We start from the raw sequence: 21023 nt of genomic DNA, 5'->3' as shown, positions 1-21023 counted from the left end.
TTACCCACCAAGTTCTTTGGTCAGTAAAGTCTGGTAATTACAAAAATGGAAAACTATATATGTAAATATGTGAATAAATTTATGGTTTATATGTTTACTTTACAAAATTCCCATAGACATCTTTTATATACTTTCTAAGCCTCCTTTCTCTACTCTTGCTTAAAACCTCTAAACCAAAGCACACAATGCAGATTACCATGGCCGCCAAATAGAGTTTCATTATCCAGGAGACATCCAACAAAAGAAGACTCGGCTGATATGGTTTCGGCTGGCTTAGATCCTCCAAGGGCGTTATGTCCAGTCTCACCATATCAAAGAAACTCCGACTCTTCCAGAATCTCACCAAACCAACCTCGTGCTGGCGCAGCATGTGCTCCTCGAAGAGATGACGATAGGGAAGGTGTCGTCGCATGGGAATGTTGAGGAAAACCAGGCGGGAGAAGCACAGGTCCCTCGCAAAGTAGAAAAGTGGTTCCTTAAAGTTCCGCTGCTGCTCTGCATAGCTGGTCCATCGATCTTCAGTCACCAAATATCCATAGCTTCTATTGAAGGAATTCCTCAGATGTAAGTACTCCTTCCAGTGTTCAATGATCTTAAGGTTGCCTTTGTTAATTTTTTGAAAATTTGAATTATTGTTCTTGTTGAGTTCATTTATCTTGTATGTGGTGATCGCAATCAGTTGCTGGCACTCTGCAATGTTCTCAAAGGAGCTTATGTAGGCCTCAGATGGGGGATGTGTGAAAAAGGACTGCAAATAGGACTCGTACATGGTGGTCAGGATGACGCTGGCAAAGCACAGTATGATGAAGATCAATCTCAATTGTTTGCTTGGGTTGGAGGGAAAGGGAAACGCTTGTCCCAACAAACCACGAAGGCTCACATCATTCACCAGGACATTGGCCAGACTCAGTCCTTGCCAGGACATATTCTTGCTGTATATCAATAGCAACGAGAGTATAATGAATAAAAAGACGATAATACCAAGAACCAGGTGATCAACTATAACCGCATAAACCAAATTATAGGGTATCTTAGCTGGAACTGGAAGCATCAGACAGTAGGATGTGAGAATATAGGGATAGCTAGCCGTATCAAAATTTGTGGCATGCAACGAGGCCTCCATAGTCATGGCAATGTCAATGTGATCTTCTTTTATCCTCCTTATGATGTCCCTGAAGCTAACATTTTCACCCAGCCTTTGAACCTCCAAGGTGGCATTTAACTTGCGGGCAAAGTATCTGATCAAATTGGCCACATAACCGATCATCTTGGTCTTACCATCCTTTGGATTAAGATACTCCATGGATCTGGGAGCCACAAGATCCGCCATTATTCGCATGGGTTGTCCATGCATATCATGAAAGTTTTCTATATAAACTGGATTACTTTCCCGTAGACTTACTTCATGGATGATGGGGTCTTGAAAGCAGCGACAGGCATAAATGTATTTTGATTGATTAAGATCCTTTCTCACCATGGCTATATTATATTGCTCCTTCTTGGCATAGTGTTCACACACAGACTCGGGTTGAATATCCTCTTGTATATAGATCAGACGCCTGTTCCTTTGTAGCTTCATGAGAGTGCGATAGGTCACTTCCTTATCGTCCTCGAGACTGCAACTCAGTATCAAAGTTAAGCTGCCAAAGTCCCAATCAAATGTGGTGCTTCCAGATGATACCAAAACTGTGGAGATTTCCAATTGTTGAGTTAGTTGATGAAAAATACAATCCTTTCCGTAGATGAGCAGAATGTCAAAGAACTCTTCTTGTCGCAGTCTCAGGAGAAGATGCAGCAAGCCTTCTTCTAGGTCTGGTTCCCTTCGGTCGGATATATCTGATAACTCGGCTCTTGTCAGTCGAAGACAGAGGAGGAGCAGGATGACCAACCAGGCCATGGTCTCATTCAAACTGTTGCACATTCTGCATGTCCTTTCCTTTTGTATCCTGCTTCTGTAATTAAAAAAGTTGACATGTTTAGTCACCGTTTAGAAACTAGAAGAATACATGTGTCGTGTCGTTTGTGGCAAAACATTCTAATTGGGTAAAGATATTTATAGCATGCAATTTTCATGTTCCTCTCAAACAACTAATAGAAGAATTTAAGTCCTATCAACGCCAAGGTCATGCAAAGTTTCAGGATAATTTCTATAACCAATGTTTTAAAAAACCTTTATATGTTGAACCCTCAAAATGAAAAGAAAGTTTAAAAATACTTCAATTAGTAAACTCTTTATGTAGATTATTTAATCAAGGAAAAGCTTACATGCAAATAAGAAACTGCTTTATAGCATCTTTATAAAGTGAGATCTTTATTGAGCTCTTCTTAACCTTTGGCATCGCCACAGTCTTTCCCACAGCTTTATGCAACCAGAGATCTCCAGGATGAAGCAGCAAATGCTTATTCCAATGGCCATCGAATATAGTTTAAGTATCCAGGAAATATCATCCAGCAGAAGACTCCCATCGCCATAGCGCTTCTGACTGTAGTCCCTTATGGACGCCAGTCCCAGTTGAACCATGTCATAGAAGCTTCGGGTCTTCCAAAATGCCACCAGGCCGAACTCGTGCTGCCGCATCATGTGATCCTCGAAGAGATGTCGATGTGGCAGGTATTTTCTCACCGGGAGGCTGAAGAACATCAGCTTGTTGAAACACAGGTCAGAGAGATAAAAGGCGGGCTCCGAAAAGAGTTTCTGCTGCGCCTCGTAGCAATCCCAGCGGTCCACGGACACCGGAAAGATGAAGCTTGTGTTAAAGGAGTCGCGCAGGATAAGGTACTCAGGCCAATTCTCAAGGATCAATAGGTGATCTTTGCTAATCTCCCTGAAATGGGTGCTATTCACGGAAGTTAAGACATTTGCCTCTATTCGGCTGAGGGCCACCTTAATCGAGAAGTTGGCAATGTCCCGAAAGGATCGTATGTACGGCTCTGACGGTGGCTGGGTGAAATAGGCTTGCAGATAGGACTCGTACATGGTGGTGATCATGACGCTGGCGAAGCACAGGATGAATATGATCAGCTTGAGATGTTTGCTTGGGTTTGGCGGAAACGGAAACGATTGTCCCAGAAGTCCACGGAGACTCTTATCGTTGAGCAGAATATTAGCCAGGGTCAAGTTCCGCCAGGAAAGGTTCTGTGTGTAGACAATCAATAAGGAGAATATACAGAACAAAGCGAAAATAATGCTGAGCACCACTGGATCCACAATCATGGAGTACACCTGGTTGTATGGCAGCTTGGCTGGCACGGGAATCATCAGGCAGTAGCCGGTGAGTATGTAGGGATAGGTAATGAAATTCATATTCTTAACCTGCAAGGAACTGGCCAAGGCGGTGCCAATGTCCAGGAGCTCCTCTTGAGCGCCACGCAGGATTTCCCCCACACTAGCTTTCTTCACACCCAACTTGGTTGCATTCTCAATGCGCACTTTGGCATTCACTTTCTCGGCATAGGTATTGAGCACATTGGCCAGGTATCCCATTATCCGGGATTCACCACTCTTCTTATCCCGATACATCATGGTTCGTGGTGTCAAATAATCGGGAATCGTCCTGATCTCTGCTCCATGCATATTCCGGAAGTTCTCTATGTATATAGGTTGATCTGCAAAGAAGTGAACTTCCTGATGGTTGGGCCTCTGAAAGAAGCGACACGAATATATAATATCCGACTGATTAAAGTTGGTCTTGATGATGGCCACGTTATGCTGCTCCTTCAGGGAGTACTGGTGACAAATGGACTCACAGGTTGACACTGCATTCTGCAAGGATATCAGGCGCCTGGTTCTTTGAAGTTTCATTAGAGTCACCGGATTCTCCTCTCTGTCCGCTTCCGGTTCGCAGGAGAGGATTAGTGTGGAGCTGCTAAAGTTCCAGTCAAAGTCTGTGCTGCCAGAGGACACCACAACTGTGGGTATAACCAGGTGTCTCAGTAAGGAATGAAAAATACACTCATTCCCGTAGATTAGCAAAGTGTTGAACTGCTCCTCCAATCGAAGTCTAGCTAGCACACGGAGCAGCCTGTCCTCTAGTTCCAGTTCCTCGGAGGGAATGGAAACATTCATGGCACTCAACTGGCCAAAGCAGCCGAGGATAAGGATCAGCCATCCCGAAGCCATGTCGCAACTGTTGGGTTTCACCACTATATCAAGTCCTTTTATTGGCTTTCGTTATTTATATATATTTAAATGGTATTTAAAAAGCGTTTGCACTCTGATTTGACATGCAATATCCGTGCTTAATGCTTTTCTGTTTAACCCCACATGCAGGGCAATTAGCGGCTGCAATCGTAAGTGTTTCGCTGACATTTATGCGGGCTTAAACTCCTCCTCCTCCTCCTCCCAGCTGAGGGGCGAAAAACCAAAAGCCAAAGTCTGCTGGCCTTGTGCGTGAGATTGCCCCATTTGAATTTCCCGAAAGGCCTTTAACAACTTCCGCTGCATGGCTTCAAAATCGAACTCGAACTCGATCTTGGACTTCCAATGGCCTGCAGAGTGAGTCTTGAAAGCGATTGGACTCTTCCGAGACAGACAATTCGATTGCTGGAACGAAATTTTCCGGCAATTTGAGCCAAACTCTGGCTCATTGCATACGATTTTGTGACTTGGTCTTGGTCTTGGTGGACCTGGACATGGAAAGTGTAGAAACGCAAACATTTCATTTTATGCTCTTAATTGCAGTGCAAGTGGAATTCAATTATTCAAATGAGTCGCTTCCCTGGCTTGCATGCAGCTCGCTTGCACTTCCGAAAGCCGCCGTCCCCCCCAGATTCGAGTGCTGTAAACTGGTCCAAGAGCCATGCGTTAATGGCCAAAATGCGGGGCGATTTCGATTGAATTTCTTCTGCTTCTGCGTTGATATCGTGGCTTTATCTTTGGGCCTGCCTTTTGCCATTTTGTGAAGAGTTGTTGCTGCTGCTGCTGCTGTGGCTGTCGTTGTTGCTTTTGTGAATGACGTTTCAGCGAAAGTTGTTACGTTACCATCGACAAGCGCTAAAGCCTATGCAAAACCGGTCGGTCATTGATTTTTGGTTACTGCAAATTGTCTGGCCATGACCAGCTGTGGAGCACAACTCATCTCCGCTGCTGCTGCTGCTGCTGGTGCAACTTTGGCTGCAAAAAACTATTTTGTTTTGCTTGTCATACACTGCGTATGCTTGATTTGGCTGCAGTGACTCGTGTGTGTGCGTGCAGCGGTCGTGTTATGGCCAACAAAACGTTTATTTGGCCAACCAGTTGCAGTGCCAGTCTCGCACTTATGTTGGTTCAATATTTTCCCCAAGAAAATATTTGGTTAATAAACATACTTCAAAAGGAAACCGATCGGGTTTTGGGGATTTAATTGCTGAAAAAGTCGAGTGTTATTTAATGGGATAAATATAAACGAATTACAAGTTTGATGGGTTTGTTTTTTGGTTCCTAATTTCTGTTTATTTATTGTTGAACAATTGTTAATAGTATTATTTTATTAACAAAAATAAAAACTTGAACCAGCCTCTTTAAATTGTTTGAAACTTTAAAGTTGTATAAACAATTATAAATTATATCTTTTATTTGAGGAAACTTGATAAATTTGTTGGAAATAAAAAGCCAGACTCCTTTAAGATTATAAGTAATTCATTTGTGTAACGATTTCTCGAGGAAAACAAATAGTTTTAATATCTAAAAAGCAAAAGTAATCTATAAGAAAAAGAAGGAATTCATATATTAAGTTAGTTAACTTTTATGTATTGTTTTAGATAAAAAGTTGGAAGTTATAACTTATTCTTAGTTTATAAGACTTTAAATTTGCACTCAAATAAAATAAAATAAACTGAAACAAAACATTTTTTTAGGGTTAAAATAATTCTTTTACTAAGTCACAAATTCCTAACCCAAATAATATGATTTTTAAACCATTTCTTTCGCTCTATTAACCTGAGAGAAATTAATATTAATATTAAACCCTCTAAAACTGGTGGCTACTTCCCTTCACTCTTAGCTCTTTTGTCTTTTCTGGTAATCGAAGGAGCCATAAAACAAGAGCCTGAAGCCCCTCGGTTCATTAGGTCTTCGATTGTGTTTTTGTTTTTGGGACCACTTTTGTGGCTGCTGCACGAGCATTGTGGATACTTTTGGCGTGGCTCTCTTAATGTGCCCACTTTAGGGGTCTGTTTGTCGGGCAGTTTGCCGGCGATTTTAACACACATTTGAGACCGAACCGACCAGACACTACTTGTTGTGGCTGGCGGCACAATTTCGTTTTTTTTTTTGTTTTTGGGGGGCTACAGCTTCAGTTGCTCTCTGCCATTGAAAGTAAAATCTTTTGCTGCTGGTATCCAGATTCACTTTCGATTGCTTTTGATTGAGAATACTTGAGTATCTGTATCTGTACCTGGTATGGAAATCCTCAAGTTGAACCGTTGAACTCACCACGAGGTGAGAGTGAGAGCCAGCGGGTCTTCTTCAGACTCTCTTTCTGGCGGTTCGCTCTTTCTCTCCCTGGCTTCGTCTTCGTTTGGGCCAAGCTGCTTGCTGGCCAACATCGACTGGCAAGTTTCAGTTACAATACGGCAGCGACTCGGCCAAGTTGCAGTCTCCGCAGTTTGCTCAGCGCGCGCGTGTCTCTACCAATCCCAAAACCGAGTGCATCCTGAAACGCGTCCAAGGATAATCTCTAAAAGAGTGGGTGCAGTGCAAGATCTTCTATAAATATTTATTTTAAATTCAAACCCTATACTTGACGCGAGTGTTTATTTTATATAGTTTTTGGTTTTACAGCTGCCTGCAGGACTCGGGATTATATATCGCCATGAGAACCCTGCCATTGCTGGTAAGTGCCAACTTATGTAACTCGAGGTGTCATCGCTGTCTTGACCTGCGAACTGCGACCTCTTCCTCCATTATCCCCCATACCCATTACCTTATACCCATCGTTGACATTGACAAATCGTGTCACTTCATTATGGGTCCAAACAAAAAACAAAACCCGCCTCGGGAGCGAAGTAAGCCAAGTGTAAATCGCCTTCCGGCTGGCTGCCTGGCAAGTCTTCAACTTGGCACTTGTTACACGAAGAAATGCCAGACTATCTGTTGGATCTCTCCATGGATATCCATGCGATCCATGATGCACACATGTGTCCCATTGTTTTCTTTTCCGAGGCTCTTGTTAGCCCTGATTTGCACATTTCCCTGGTGAGCCAGGTTATGCCCAAGTTGATTCGGCTTCAACAAATTGCTTGCCCTCCAAATGTGATCGGAGAGAATGCGTCCAAAGACAGCAGACACAAGATTGATTGACTAATTTGGGTTGATAAATATTCATGCCAATACGATATGCAAATATATATATTTTACCACTTTGGGTTTTAGGAAATATCATTGAACCATAAATAAATAAATGCGAGGTGTTGCGATTAATAAAATGTAGATTTTGCACAAGATTTAAATGGGAGTCTTCCTTGGAATATATATCCTTTACTTTAAAATATATATTTTCTGAGATTTGCTTCTTTTTTTCCCCAGTGATACATTACCCTTCCAATCTTTTATTCCTTTTGCAATAATCCATGAAATCACCTGCAATCAGCCACCTGCTGAAGAACCAAACTCAAAGGGGGGGCAGTCTCTGTGCTCATTTAACATCTTCATCGTCTTCATCATCTGCATCATCAGTAAAATCAACACACAGCTTCTCCAAACTGTCCTCCTTTCAATCTCCATCTCAACCTCTTTGCCATCTCAATCTTTTGTGTGTTCGTCTGCCTTTCAAAATCGAGGCGCCAAATGGCCATCAGTTTTTTTTCGGTTGCCTTTTGCAAAAGATGACTCTAAACTTTTGCGTGTAAAATTCCCCTCGATGATCATTAGTTGCTATTTGGATCATGACGTGTGTGTGTAACCTTTAGCAAAAGATATCTGCAGACAAGTGACTTCGTTTATTGAACTTCTTTATTTTTTTGTGCCCAAACTAAAATGCCAAAAGTGGAACTGGCCCAGAAAAAAATCATTATTTGTTTTCGATTGTAAAGAAAACTGCAGAGGCTAATGGAAAATACTGATTGTCATTGCTCGTGTTTGTTTGAGTCAAGAAGAATGGCTCTGCTTTTTTTTTTGGCTTTGGGCTATTCAGTGCCACTGGCCACCTGTTGAGGTGATTTGATGATGGGCTTCCCCCCCAAATAGGCCGAGGCTGAGCATATATTTTAATATGCTGCACGCATGCAAACTGTCCATTTGCTGGGAGTGTAGAAAGTTGATTTTGGATTTGGATGCCGATTTTTATTTCAATTTTGATTTGATATATATAGTTTTTTAGTTAGCCCACCGAAAGTTCCAAACTGTTTTTGGCAGCCCTGTTTTTTTTGGTGCTTTTTGTTTGACAAGGAATGCACCTTTCACTTTGAGTTCAATTATTTCCTTGCTGGCAGATGCAGCGGGAACTCAGGTAAAAAAATGGAAAAACTTTTGCAATTGAAGACGAGTTGCCAGTGGCCAGTTTTTCGATGTGAATGTACTTTGCGGCGGCGACACACGAATTCATATCTCGGAATGCGGTTTTCAACCGCAGACAATTTTCTGTACATAGCGCGTACTCGTACTCGTGGTCATCTCTTGTATTTAATTTTAATTAAATCTTGCCCAAGTGGCCGGTAGAGTATCTCGAACTGCACGCATTCCCCATGAATATTAATGATGGACCGAAATTGCTCGGATGTCGATTAGGTTGACTGGGGGGACTGCCTACTAATTTGCGGTGTTAACATGGCTTTTTGTTTTTTTCCCCTCTTAATTATTTGACTTTTCTCCCGGGCAGCAGAGAAGCATTACGCAACATTTGAACTGAGAGAGTTCAACGCGGTTCCGGCTGCTGGCCAAGTTTGTTTAATTTATGCGAGGGTTACCGATTTTGTTTATTTGATTTTTATTTATTTTATACAACGACCTTGCTCATCGCTTAGGTCGTCAACGCGCAGCAGGTTAAGTAATTAAAAGTGGGACATAAAACAGCGACAACGACTGACCGCCCTCAACAGCGGCGGTAGAAATGGTTTTTTGGAAATGGAATTAATGTTAGTTAATCATTTGATTGGTTTTTTTGTTTTAATGCCGCTGCTGCTGCTAAATTAGGATTTGCCTTTCGCTGATGTTGCTACTGCCGCATCGCGTTCGTTGCCTAAGTCTTTCGTTTCGGTGCCTCCTTTCGGTGGCATAAATATGTATATCCACAATTGTTTGCAGCAGGTGTCGATGGAAAAACACATACCTATGTATATACCTGGGCCGTGCCTGGTCACTCGTGTCTTGCCAGTGCTAATTTGCCTGGTTTTGTCGTTGTCGTTTGCATAACCCGCTGTCACTGCCCCGTCATACGCAATATTTGTTCGATTGCATTTCAATTCACTCATTACTCGGTAGTTTGCAATTGACACATTGCACAGATTGCAAAAAAATATGGATAGATAGATGGAATTGAGCTGTTTGTGTCTGCTCTGTCACAATTGATTTTGCGCCCTCATTTGAATGAGGAAAAGCCTGCAATCAACTCGAGAGCTGCTGCACAGAGACCTCTCTTTATTTTTGGAGTGGTTTGGACAACTTTTACATTTTGTTTGGCATGCAGCAGAGGCAGCAGCAGCAGCATCATCATCATCATCCCATGCCTCCCATCATTATGCAGATCAGCTCACGCATAGCGACTCTAGGTCCAAGTCTGAGTCCGCGTCCAAGTCCCACTTCCCACACCCGCTGTGAGGGGGGACATGGGGCACGCACACGAAAATGTTGCCACTTGTCATCGGCAGGTGGACCTTCTTCAGCTGACCGCTTTCACGGGGCCCATCCATGTCACGCTGGGGTCTCTTCCAGCTCCTCCATATACACGGAAAAATAGCATCCGAATTGGTCGTTAGTTTGGCATTTTTTCACACCAAAATGGGTTTTATCTTTTTTGGCATATCAACATGGCATTTATAAAATTGAATTATTCCCCATTTTCTCCTTTTGTCTTGTATATGCCAATGATAAATTGATTTTGCATTTTTAATTCGAAAGAAAATGTATGTAATTTACGATTTAACATGTAATTTAGATGGTAGATAGGATGGAGACAACAAGGGACTTAAATTATAATTAAATTAATACAAACTAAGGAGCAATAATGGGAGTTATCTTGGTATTTATAGAAATATTACTTTAATGAAATGAAAATGGGGATTTCTTTTAGTTTTGGAAAGTTGGAGATATTTTTGTATACTTACATATATTTTATAGACTGTTTATATTTTATAAATAATCTTAGTTTGGAGAACTACAACATAAATAAATTAATAAATAAATAGTAGTAACATATTTCATTAAGGAAATTATATGATTTATAAAGAAGTTAAGTAGCAACCCCCTGAATATAATTTTTTTAAATAAATTTAAGTTAAAATGTAACTTTAAAATCTAAAAATTTCTTTAACCTTTTTATTATTTATGTCTTCATAAATCTGTGAATTTTTTCCCGGTGTACATTTAACCTGCCAAAGCAGCAGCAGCAGAAGAAGGCATAAAAACACTTTCATTTTTCATCTCATTTAATAATTCATCATATTTTTCACCTTTTGTTTCTCCGCACCGTCATCGTTTTGGGCCACCCCGCCCGCTCCTCCCTCTCTCTCTCTCTCGATCTCTCTCGTTTTAGCCTGGTCTATATATTATTTTTTTGTGGCGGCGTGTCGCTTACTTCCGTTTTATGGTTTTTTGCTGGCGCCTTTGGGTGCTAGTCGAATGCCACTTCTAAGACACAATGAAGGCGCCGGCTAAATGTTTTTTATTTTCGTACATGGCTTTTTTGGTTTTTTTACGCCATTTAGTTCGGGCTCGCACGCCAAGTTTGTCGCTTGAGTCTTTCGTTTTCGCAGGCGGCGTTTTTTTCTCTCGTTTGTTTTCGCAAGTCTTGAGTCTCACATTTTCTGCAGCGCTCACTTCCTTTCCTCGTTCCTGCCACGCGGTCGCGCTACAGTTATTCGATTTGGACAGCTGCCTGTCCCCTCCCCCCGCTTAAGACTTATGCAACCTTAGTCTGGGATTTAATTATAAGGATTTACCCGATTGTTGGCAATTTCGCGCGAAAGTGACGCATTATTTACATCCGCTATGGGTTTTCATGATATATATTTTTCTGCCTCTTTCTTTGGTAAATGGGAAATGATGTCAGTTACGGTTTTATGGCATCTCGGCTCTAATGTTCTCAGGCATCTCATTTTGGGGGACATTAAACATTTTTTTGAGCAATTTTTGCAACACTGCGAGACAGACGTTAGGCTAATTGGTTGCGATTCTTGGCCAAATGTAAAGGTGGTTCACACCGCGATGACTTTCAGAATAATAATGCCGTGTCACAGGCTGATTGTCTGTCTTGGCCAACCGCCATTAATTCACAGGCAACTAACAATGGCAGATCAACTGGCACATATCATAACTGCTCATCATCAAGAGCGGACGAGATGCATGTGATGCATGCAACAACCCCAGCGACTTGAGACAACAAAGCAGGCCCAAAAAAAAAAGACAAAAAATAAACACTATTTATATGAGAACTTGCCTGGCAATTTGTCAGTTGCAATTTTTTGTTGGCCAGATTTCACTGAGGCCAGAAAACGTGCCGCTTGTTAACAACCAGAGTCGTTGCTGCTGCTGCTGCTGCTGCCACTCTTGGCGCACTTAGCCACATGCCACAAGTTGTTAGTCCTGCGGTCGGTCAACTGGTTGGTCGCTTCTTTTTCGGCCATAATCGGTTGCACAACAGCGGTTAGAGATGTGCCAAGTCTCTGGCTCTGATTTACACTTGCCCACTAAACAGCGTTTGCCTCCCCGTCTTCGGCCATTTCATTAATAAATTTTTGTCTTGGCCCGGATTGCGTAATTCTTTTACTTTTTGTGACGAGGGGAGGAAAACTCCACACCGGCTGACAACTCAGATTTATTGGCTTGTAAAAGATTTTCGTTATGTTAATGTGCGAGTTCAGCAGCTGTCGAGTATTTTGGGTTTTGGCTCTCGGTCCCTCGGTCCCTCGGCCTGGAGATGAATTTTGATGGCTTTTGTAGCTTGGGCTGTGTGTAACTTTCTCCCATTGTTAGCATCTTTCTTTTCATGAACTGCTTTTGCCTGTTCGCGCTGTCGATGCTGATGTTGATTTGATTATTTCTTTATTTTTTCCCTCCAACTGTGTTGTGTTTTTCACTTTTTTTCTACATTTTGTTGTTCATATTTGGCTTTGTTTTGGCAAATCTTTGACATTTGCTCATTGTATGTGGTCAGCAGAGTGTGTGAGCCGTTGGCTTTCTTTGACTACCGAGTTGGGTGTAGGTCAGTGTAGATATATAAATATCCATGTGACAGTTTCTTTAAGAGGGAAGTGACTCTTGGTTGGATAATCGCTTTGTTTGTGTGGGCCCCAGATATTAGCATATATGTCACAGACAAAGGTTATGCCATAACCCCTATTCAAACATTGTATTCAAGTGGCCAAAATAAATAAAAGTGAGTGTGACATCACTGCATCTCAGTATACCTGAAGACTGCACTCATCCCCCGTAATAATTGCAATTAAGATAGCATCATTAAGCTGTCAAAATGCGTGTTAAAAACGAGTCAAAACAAAGGCTAACACAGCCTGTCTGTGGGGCTGTCAAAACACGATCTCACAGCTTCCGTTTTGACATGACACTTCGGACGCAAAAAGGGGAACTCTGCCCCTCCTTCCAAAAACTAGACAATGCGACAGATGCCATAATCAGCAACGACGAAGACTACAACTGCCGTGAGATCGCGCATACGCCACCGATTGACGGAGATCAACTGGGCCAACTCCGTAGGAGTGGGTCGAGTGTGTATTATTTTCACTTCACTTACGGCCCAGCCATCGAAATGTGTTAAAGTCGCGAGTGCGAGTGCGACTCGTACTTGATTACAGGCCAGACTCGATAACTTGAATTAGTTACAACAAGAAAGAAGTTTGTTTACTTTGCGATATGATCATGAAATCGAATGGTAAATCAATCATAACTAAGTCAAAAATTCACAAATTTCAGTTTGGAAAACAATTATGTGCTGGATTTTATTAGGTTAAAAAAACTGCATACTCAGTTTAAAATTTAATACAATTTTTTGTTATATTTTTTAACAATGTAACCCCTTATAAAATTTTCAAGAATTTTGAAAAAATTAATTTTTCCCGGACATAGCTAGATTCGCCTTTTGATGCTGATCAAGAATATATATGATTTATAGGGTCGGAAATGACTGCTTCACTGAGTTTTAAGCTTCTGACTGGAGGCATAATACCCTAAAGGTTATAATAATAATGATATCATAAGGTTAAAAATCAATATTTGTGAATAATTTATATATAACTTCGGTGGTTAACTTTGAGTTTACATCTGCAAATATCTCTAATACAAATTGCTGTATCATTCTAAATTAAGTAACTAGCTTTAAATAACTATAACTAACTATAAATAATAAAGGAATTAATTAGAATATAAATGCATAGCTAGCACATTTGACCTAGACCTAAGCCTCCCTCATATAGAATCAACATAAGCATGAAGGATCGAAGGGTAATCACTATCACCACACTATCACTAGAGATGTAAACAGCGGGACGGCCGCGGACAGAATGAGGGCAGAGCGGTGGTAGTGGCTCTATTTATACTATCCGAGTGAAGAGAACAGAGAGAGTGAGAGCGAGAGAGAAAGAGGTATTCCTAGACAGAGGCAGGGAGAGATGGAGAGTAACAGATAGCTCAAGAGATACATGGAGAGGGATAGGCATACCGAAAAACAAGCATTTAAAGAGAAAGAGAGAGAGAAAGAGAGAGAGAGAGAGAGGTAAACAAACAGATAAATATTACAATAATATATTATTACAAGAACGGAACTTCCGCACCCCAAATTCCATCTAACCTGAGAATTTTAATTTTAGTCAGAAGCTTGTTACGTAGTGAAGCAGTACTTTCCCACCCTATAAATCATATATATTCATGATCAGAATGAACAGCAGAATCGATCTAGCTATGTCCGGGAAAAAATTAAATTTTTTTAAAAATTTTGACATTTTTATCGTAAAAATTCTCAAAAACTGACAAAATATTGAATTTTTTAAAATTATAGACTGAGTATGCAGTTTTATTAACCTAATAAAAACTGAAATAGGACTGCTTTCCGAAATAAAATTAAGGCATTTTTGATTTATTTATCAGTTTTTAAAATGTTAATTTGTTTTAAAAATTGTCTTATAACAATATATGTATGTATCCTAACATTCAATAAAATATTAGTTAAATAACATCTCCTACTCCAAAACCCAATAATTTTTAATATTTTGAGTGGCTCTAGGTACTTCTTATAGAATCTCCACTGTAACTAGATACAAATGAAATGTAAAGCGCCCACACAAACACACACAGTCTCTGCTTTCGGCCTGACATTTGCAGTCCAAATGCAGTTTTTTGGAAAGTTTCTTTTTGGTGAAAAATTCAAGACCGAACGCGGCGACACAGAATTGAGTTTTCCTTTTGTCAGCTTGGCATTTTGGCGTGGGCGTGGCCAGAAAGCAACTCTCGCGGTCAATTGAAATTCGTCGCCGCACTTTAAGCCAACTTTCACGGTCTGAGCCGACCGAAATTCCGGGCTGCCTTTCTGCCTCCAAACCGATGACTCAATGGCTTCCAGCCAAAAGCTAAAAAAAATAGCATAGCTGATTAACCATATCGCAATCCGGCGATTCGCGCGGATTTAAAAGGCCAAAAACGAAGCTTGAGGCCGAGCCTTGCCTTTAACCCGTCAATTCTGTGGTCAACAACTCAATCCCAGCCACTCCATTTCCATCTCCATCTCCATCTCCATCTTCAACTCTGGGCCTCAACTTGACATTGACCCAATGCAAAAGTGAAAAATAAAAAATAGACAAGCACGTCCACAATTTGTTGGGCTAATTTGTTGGGGCTTCGTTAACGCAGGCAATGTTCGAGTTTATTGCGTTTTTAATTCGCCTTTTTTGGCATTCACCAATTTGTTTGGCCATCTTCTTCTATTTGGGCCGGTAAAAGTTTGTTTTGGCATTGCCTTTTGTCCGGGGTCTCGACCTTGTCCACGGAAATATCAATTAAAATATTTGTTTTCAGGAGCCATATGTTTATCTCCAAGATTTATGGCACGCCGCTCTTTCGACAATTTCCCCCGAGTGATTTTGCGCCTTGTAAGCTGATTGGTATCTCTCCTACTTTGGCTATGGCCTAATCCCACTAAATTTAAGTTCCACGAATATTTAATTAAAATATTTTTTGTTTTTTGGCATCAGCGTTCAACTAATCTTAAACTTTCTAATCAATTTGCAGTTGGCGCTGACGCTGTTGGTCATTGGAGCCACAGCGACTGCCTCATCCTCCAGCACAACAGTTAAGCCAAAGACCGGGACTAAGCCAACGAAGTCTGAGCCAGAGAAGCCTACCAGCATCAAGCAAACTTTGCCATCATCGGCGCCTTCTTCCAAGGTGACAACTACCAAGTCTTCCAGCTCTGGCTCCAGCTCAACCACGCGCCAATCGAAGGCTCTGAGGCCTGGCGACAATCGCGGCAAAAGGACTCTCTATGACTTTGGTAATCCCGGTTACCTGTATCCCGAGATAGCCAGTCGGAGAGCGGGTTATGTGGACAACACGGCTAGCTACTATCCCCAGACGGGCTACTACAATGGTCAAAATGCCATAGGTAAATATAGAGGATATACCTAATTAATCCGATATAATCCAACCCTACTTCCTTTCCAGCTCAGTACCCCAGCAGCAACTTTGGACCCTATCCCCAGTATCCACAGTATCTGGAGGCTCCTGAACCCATTATCGAAATTATTATCAAGGATGCAAATGAGACCATAGCCGAGGAGCCTGCCCAGCCCATTGTGACCAAGAAAAAGAAGAAGAAGGAGAAGGTGCATGTGTTCTATGTGAATTACAAGAAGGATCAGAACAACAAGCTGCATTTGGAGTCTCCCATTGCTTCCCTGAACAACGATGACAACGAGGAGGAGGAAGAAGAGGAGGAAGTGATCCAGTATCCAGTCACTCCCCTGCCTCCCCTAAAATCAACCACGCTGCGCACCATTATCCATCCCGACTCTGAGAAGTTCCACAGCAACTCCGGCATCCATGTGTCCTTTGGGGCAGAGAACAAGCACCAAACTGGACACATTCTCGAGGAGCACGATGCCGAGAGCATTCAGCGACAGGTGGTGGCCTTGCCTCCATCGGTGGCCGGAAAATCAGAGAGCAGTTACCTGGGCAATACCCGCGCAGACTACGGAAGGGAGAACAACTTTGGCCGGAGTCCCGGACCCATTTCGAACCTGCTCTTTGGCAGCACCTACCAATCGCAGGGTCTGAACTACCAGCAGCACCAGCAACAGTTGCCCACGCAACATGGCAACAACAACTACTTTAGGCCACCCTCAGCTCTGGTGGGTCCACCTCCCAGCTACCCCAAGCCAACGCAGCAGCAACAGCAACAGGTGCAGCAGCCACATCGTGGTAGCATCACTCAGCAGCAACTGCCTTCGACCTCCTCGCAGAGCATCTTCAACAAGCTGGTGCAGCAGTCGCAGTACTACATCAACCACAATCAGCAGTACCAGCCACATCAGCAGCAGCAGCAACAGCAACATCAGCAGCAACATCAGCAGCAACATCATCAGCAGCAGCAGCATGTACCGCAGCAACACCAGCAACAGGAACCACAGCAACAGCAGTATCAGAAGCCGCCACACAAGCAAGTCCAGGTGCCATTCTTCCCCACAATTCCGCCAAAGAGCGTGACTCCGGCGCCATATCAGCCCATCAAGTTCCGTCCCACGCCAGCACCCGCTCCCCAAGTGAAGCCTCTGCCACTGCCCGTCAAATTGGATAATGCCAACTACCAGCAACAGCAGCAGCAGCAACATTATCAGCCGCAGCAGCAGCAAAAGTTGCCACATCAGCAGCAATCCTATCAGTTTGTGCGACAGCCGCAGTTCGTGCAGCAGCCACAGTTCACGGTGAGGTCACCAACTCCTCCGCCGGAGTACTACACCCAGCAGAAGCAGCAGCAGTCGCAACAGGTTCATCAGCAGCAGCAGCACCACCACCAGAGCAGTCTTAACTATTTCGACATCAAGCCTTCCAAGGAGACGGAGCTGCTCAAGTCCATACCCAAGTTCGAGCAGCACATCACGGAGACGGTACAGAATCCCATTGCTCATCATCAGCAACAGCAGCAGCAACAGTATCAGCAGCAGCAACAGCCACAGCAGCAGTTTGCTTATACCCGCAACGAGGTGATCCATGATGTGCCTGCTCCCAACCTGGGACCAGCAGTGCAGCAACCCGTTTCCGGTCACTACATCACAGCCAGTTCATCCAATCTCCAGCAGCAGCAGCAACAGTCGCACTTCTCCAGCTTCCCCAGTGAAGCTCCTCCACAGGCTCCCATCTATGCAGAGTCCACACATGGCCAAAAGGTTATGGTCGTGACACCTGTGCCTCCTTCATCGAACTATGTGACCTATAGCCAGTACACACAGTCCACCAACGAGCCAGTGGTCCATGTCAATGCCCAGTCTGCTGCTCTGCAGGCTCAGGCCAGCACCAACTTTGCCCAGCAGCCCAGGCAGCCAGCCGTCTCCCAGATCACTTCCCAGTCTGGAGATAACTCACCCTTCAGTGTGTCCACCTTCCACTCGGATGTGTTCAAGGAGCTGGAGCAGCGCAACCAGAAGGAGCATCATCAACAGAGTGTTAAGGTAGCTGCTCCAGTTACTGTTGCCGCTCCTGCTCCCGCTCCCACTCCGGCTCCAGCCTCGCCTGCCTCTTCTCCCAATGGCAAAGCCTCCCAGACGCTGCTCCAACTGCCCGACGAAGTGCCCGAAGATCTTCGCCAGCAGCTCTTCTCCTCGGGCATCCTGAACAACGCAGACATCTCAATTTTGGATTATGATAAGCAGGGAGACATTGCCCTGGAGAATCTGCCTGCGGAGCATCTGCAGCACTTCTATGGAGCCGGCGGTGGTGCCCAGATTGCCGAGACCAATAAGGTGTTGACCGTGGTCAAGCCCAATGGCGACAAGGTGGCTCTCAGTGAGAAGCAGCTGGACCGTGTCAAGCAGACCAATTCCCTGCCCCAGAAGCAGAATCTGGATGTGAAGGTGGTGCGTTACGATGCCGAGCAGGGTCAGAGTGTTAGCGAGAAATATGTGCGGACGGATGCCACTGTGGTGACTCCCGTGGATCTGGCCGAGCGTCAGCAATACAATCGCTATCTCCCGCTGAAGATCAATGGAGCCCAGTTCCCCATCCCAGACAGCGAAGAGTTGCAGGGCAAGAGGATTGTCAGTGTTGTGGTCCTGGCTCCAGTGGAGGCCCAGCAGAATCCCAGCAGCAGCGAGGCACGGAGTGCGGACAGCAAGGAGGTCAAGTTCCTGGGCGGTGAGCTCATCAAGACGCTGGTGAAGAAGCCCACCAGGGACAACTTCAAGCGCTGGCTGGAGAAGGAGGCGCGCACGGACCTGGACCTGCAGTCGGTGGTGCTCCTGGTGGCCAAGTGAGTGGATTTAGTTAAGAATAAAATGACTTAGATTATGAACCAAATCTTTGTTTTCATTTTCAGATCCACTGACGCATCTGCGGAGCAGGAAATCTTTATGTACGACATCGGAACGGGCAGCATTAATCGTCTGAATGGAGAGCTCTCGAGCACGTTCGTCAACGTGGCCGAGGAGAATGCCAGCAGCGAGGATCTGGAGCATGCCGCCACCCTGGACCAGAGCTCCCTGGAGTCCATGATGCATCTGCGTCGCAGATAGACATAGCATCGAGTCGAGTCCACAAATACAAATGCCATTATTAGCTACTCAACTAGACATGATCATCGTGCGCCCCTGAAAGATCCCTCCCCTCTCTATTGTTTTTACACCTCCCTTAGTTTTTCTCTAATTTTCCAAAAACTCTTTCCTCAGGTTGCACATTTTCTGCACAAAAAAAAAACGAACAAAAAAAAAGGAAGAAAAAAGATTATCACGTTCCATTGATCACGGCATTGCAAGCATCCAATCCTCACGTAGTATTTCCATTTTGTAAATATTCTATGCTGATGTTACAATTATCATAATTTAAGTTAATTTACGTACAAATATTAAAATAAATATGAAAAATAAATTAAAGTGCTGTGGGGGGTTTCTTTATTAAGGAAGGGTTTTTAATTGTATGAATTTCTGCAAGATTTAAAAATATACCTTAGTATACTTTGCATCTGTACTTTTTATAAATTATTTGTGATTTATCATGGAAATGTGTGAGGTATTTCTCTTTAGAAACCATTTTACATGGACTTAACTCATAATCTTTATAGTTTTAACTACGTTTTTAGGGATTTGTATAACAATTTAAAATTTTGTTAAATATCATAGAATATTTTAGATTCGTTTTGATAACATTTTAGTACATTTGTAAGGTATATATTCTACTTTTTTCATTAAAAACTTTAATAACAAAAAAATTAATGCTGTAAAAATTAAGTAACTTACATACGTTAGTACCAAAATAAACCCAAATCCGTTGACGTCGCCACTGTGCTATGTAAAAATAATGTAAAATACGTTATAACCAAACAAAATCTTATAAGATTTAGCCAGAAAATTCAAAATATCTACAAAACTATAAACAAAGCAAAACATTTTTAAATTCCGCAAAATCTCACTGTTGTTTACTTTAATTTCCAGGTAATTCTATGCTAGTCACTTGGCCTGCTTTACGTTGTTTACCACTTGGCTTAGATCGAAATCGATTCGATGGAGCCCCCTAATTTAGGCCAAGGTTAGCCGGTGGCCACCGCAGTCTCCGTCGCCGAGCGTCTGAAGCCAAGAAGTTAAACGTGTCTCGATAGCAGGACAAGATTTTGCAGCGCCCACAAATCACACGCATACGTGACCCAGCTAATATACGATATTGTATATACAGATATATCGGGGCTGTGGTCCATGCGGTCGACGTGACTAGAAGCGGTTAAGAGCGAGCGGCTGAGTCGCTGCCTCTCTTAGGCTTAGGCTTAAGCTGAGAGAGCAGTTGCTTGGCCGGTTGGTTGTCAGTTTTTTGTGTGTGCTTTGGGTATGGCTTTAACCGCTTTTTTGTCTCGGTAAGTGCAACAAGTCGCTGCGACTATAATTACATGCAGTTTATTTTTAGCACGGCAGCAGCAGCAACAACCACAAACAGCACTTGCCCCGGCAGCAACTTGCAACTTGCAACTAGCAACTCGCGTCGACTGGGCAAACAGCCAAATGCAGCGATAACAGCACAAAAACTGCAGCACATACTCGTAAAGCGAAAACATTAAAGACTTGAACGGGAGTAGACGAAGCTGGAATACTCTTCGGATTGAAGAGTTTAAGCTTCCTTTGGAGTTTCACTCAAAATGTTTAATAAACAAAAATTAAAGTTTTTTTTTTTTGATCTGGAAAGTGTGCTGCTGCCTGGAAGGTACTCAGAAAGATGTGTATATGTTTTTACATACTAATCGCGCTGCTCATACTACTCGTAGTAATAGTGGGTACTCTGACCTTAACCCGTTAATGATTGGCCTTTAAAACTTGGGAAGAATGGAGTTGAAAGTACGTGAAATACTGATTGTGGAATAAACAAACTTGAATAATTTTTATCCTCATTTCTTTTTTGGTAACTGTGCGAGGTTTTAGGTTATCAAGATACCCTCTAGAAGGGTATAAATGAAGCCTGGTTTGTTCACATTATGCTACTTATATACCGGCTGAATCGACGTTGCTGTTGCCAAGAGTGAGCCAGTCACAGTTGTGGCTTGAAGGGAGTTCGAGGGGCTGGCAATACGTTTTTGAATGTTTATTTGACTTATGCAATGTACGAGAGTTTTTTCAATATTTATTTTTTGCAGCCAGACAAATAAAGCCCAAGACCCAAGTTGTTAAATCTTTCGAGATAATACCAGGTAATAAAT

The 21023-nt window shown here is 42.9% G+C and overlaps 3 protein-coding genes and 1 long non-coding RNA gene across 4 annotated transcripts; 2 read left to right on the top strand and 2 right to left on the bottom strand.

Moving 5' to 3' along the window:
* Positions 1 to 94: 94 nt before the first annotated feature.
* Positions 95 to 1897, bottom strand: LOC110177076 (uncharacterized). The gene has a single exon (XM_020943593.2). The coding sequence runs from the start codon at positions 1895 to 1897 to the stop codon at positions 95 to 97; it is 1803 nt and encodes a 600-aa protein (XP_020799252.2).
* A 414-nt stretch (positions 1898 to 2311) lies between these two features.
* Positions 2312 to 4120, bottom strand: Ir52a (Ionotropic receptor 52a). The gene has a single exon (XM_020943594.2). It carries the CDS (start codon positions 4118 to 4120, stop codon positions 2312 to 2314), a length of 1809 nt encoding a protein of 602 aa, XP_020799253.2.
* A 2376-nt stretch (positions 4121 to 6496) lies between these two features.
* Positions 6497 to 19213, top strand: LOC110176887 (uncharacterized). Its single transcript, XM_020943372.2, has 5 exons — positions 6497 to 6664; positions 6761 to 6812; positions 15368 to 15740; positions 15800 to 18599; positions 18666 to 19213. Exons 2-5 carry the CDS (start codon positions 6792 to 6794, stop codon positions 18859 to 18861), a joined length of 3390 nt encoding a protein of 1129 aa, XP_020799031.2. The 5' UTR covers positions 6497 to 6664; positions 6761 to 6791; the 3' UTR covers positions 18862 to 19213.
* A 1031-nt stretch (positions 19214 to 20244) lies between these two features.
* LOC147644516 (uncharacterized) lies at positions 20245 to 20707 on the top strand. The gene is made up of 2 exons (XR_015270420.1): positions 20245 to 20533; positions 20595 to 20707. It is a non-coding gene; the product is annotated as an uncharacterized LOC147644516 (long non-coding RNA).
* Positions 20708 to 21023: the final 316 nt, after the last annotated feature.

This window comes from Drosophila serrata, unplaced genomic scaffold (assembly GCF_035046125.1).
Source record: "Drosophila serrata isolate PLE 108 unplaced genomic scaffold, ASM3504612v1 contig_165, whole genome shotgun sequence".
Taxonomy (NCBI): Eukaryota; Metazoa; Arthropoda; class Insecta; order Diptera; family Drosophilidae; genus Drosophila; species Drosophila serrata.
The sequence above is the reverse complement of the archived record's forward strand: the minus strand, read 5'-3'. Positions and strand labels throughout refer to the sequence as shown.

Coding starts and splice junctions, on each gene's coding strand:
- LOC110176887 (XM_020943372.2), top strand. CDS start 6,792: ATGAGAACCCTGCCATTGCTG. Junction 15,741..15,799: donor CAATGGTCAAAATGCCATAG/GTAAATATAGAG, acceptor CTTCCTTTCCAG/CTCAGTACCCCAGCAGCAAC. Junction 18,600..18,665: donor GTGGTGCTCCTGGTGGCCAA/GTGAGTGGATTT, acceptor TTTCATTTTCAG/ATCCACTGACGCATCTGCGG.
- LOC110177076 (XM_020943593.2), bottom strand. CDS start 1,897: ATGGCCTGGTTGGTCATCCTGCTCCTCCTCTGTCTTCGACTGACAAGA.
- Ir52a (XM_020943594.2), bottom strand. CDS start 4,120: ATGGCTTCGGGATGGCTGATCCTTATCCTCGGCTGCTTTGGCCAGTTG.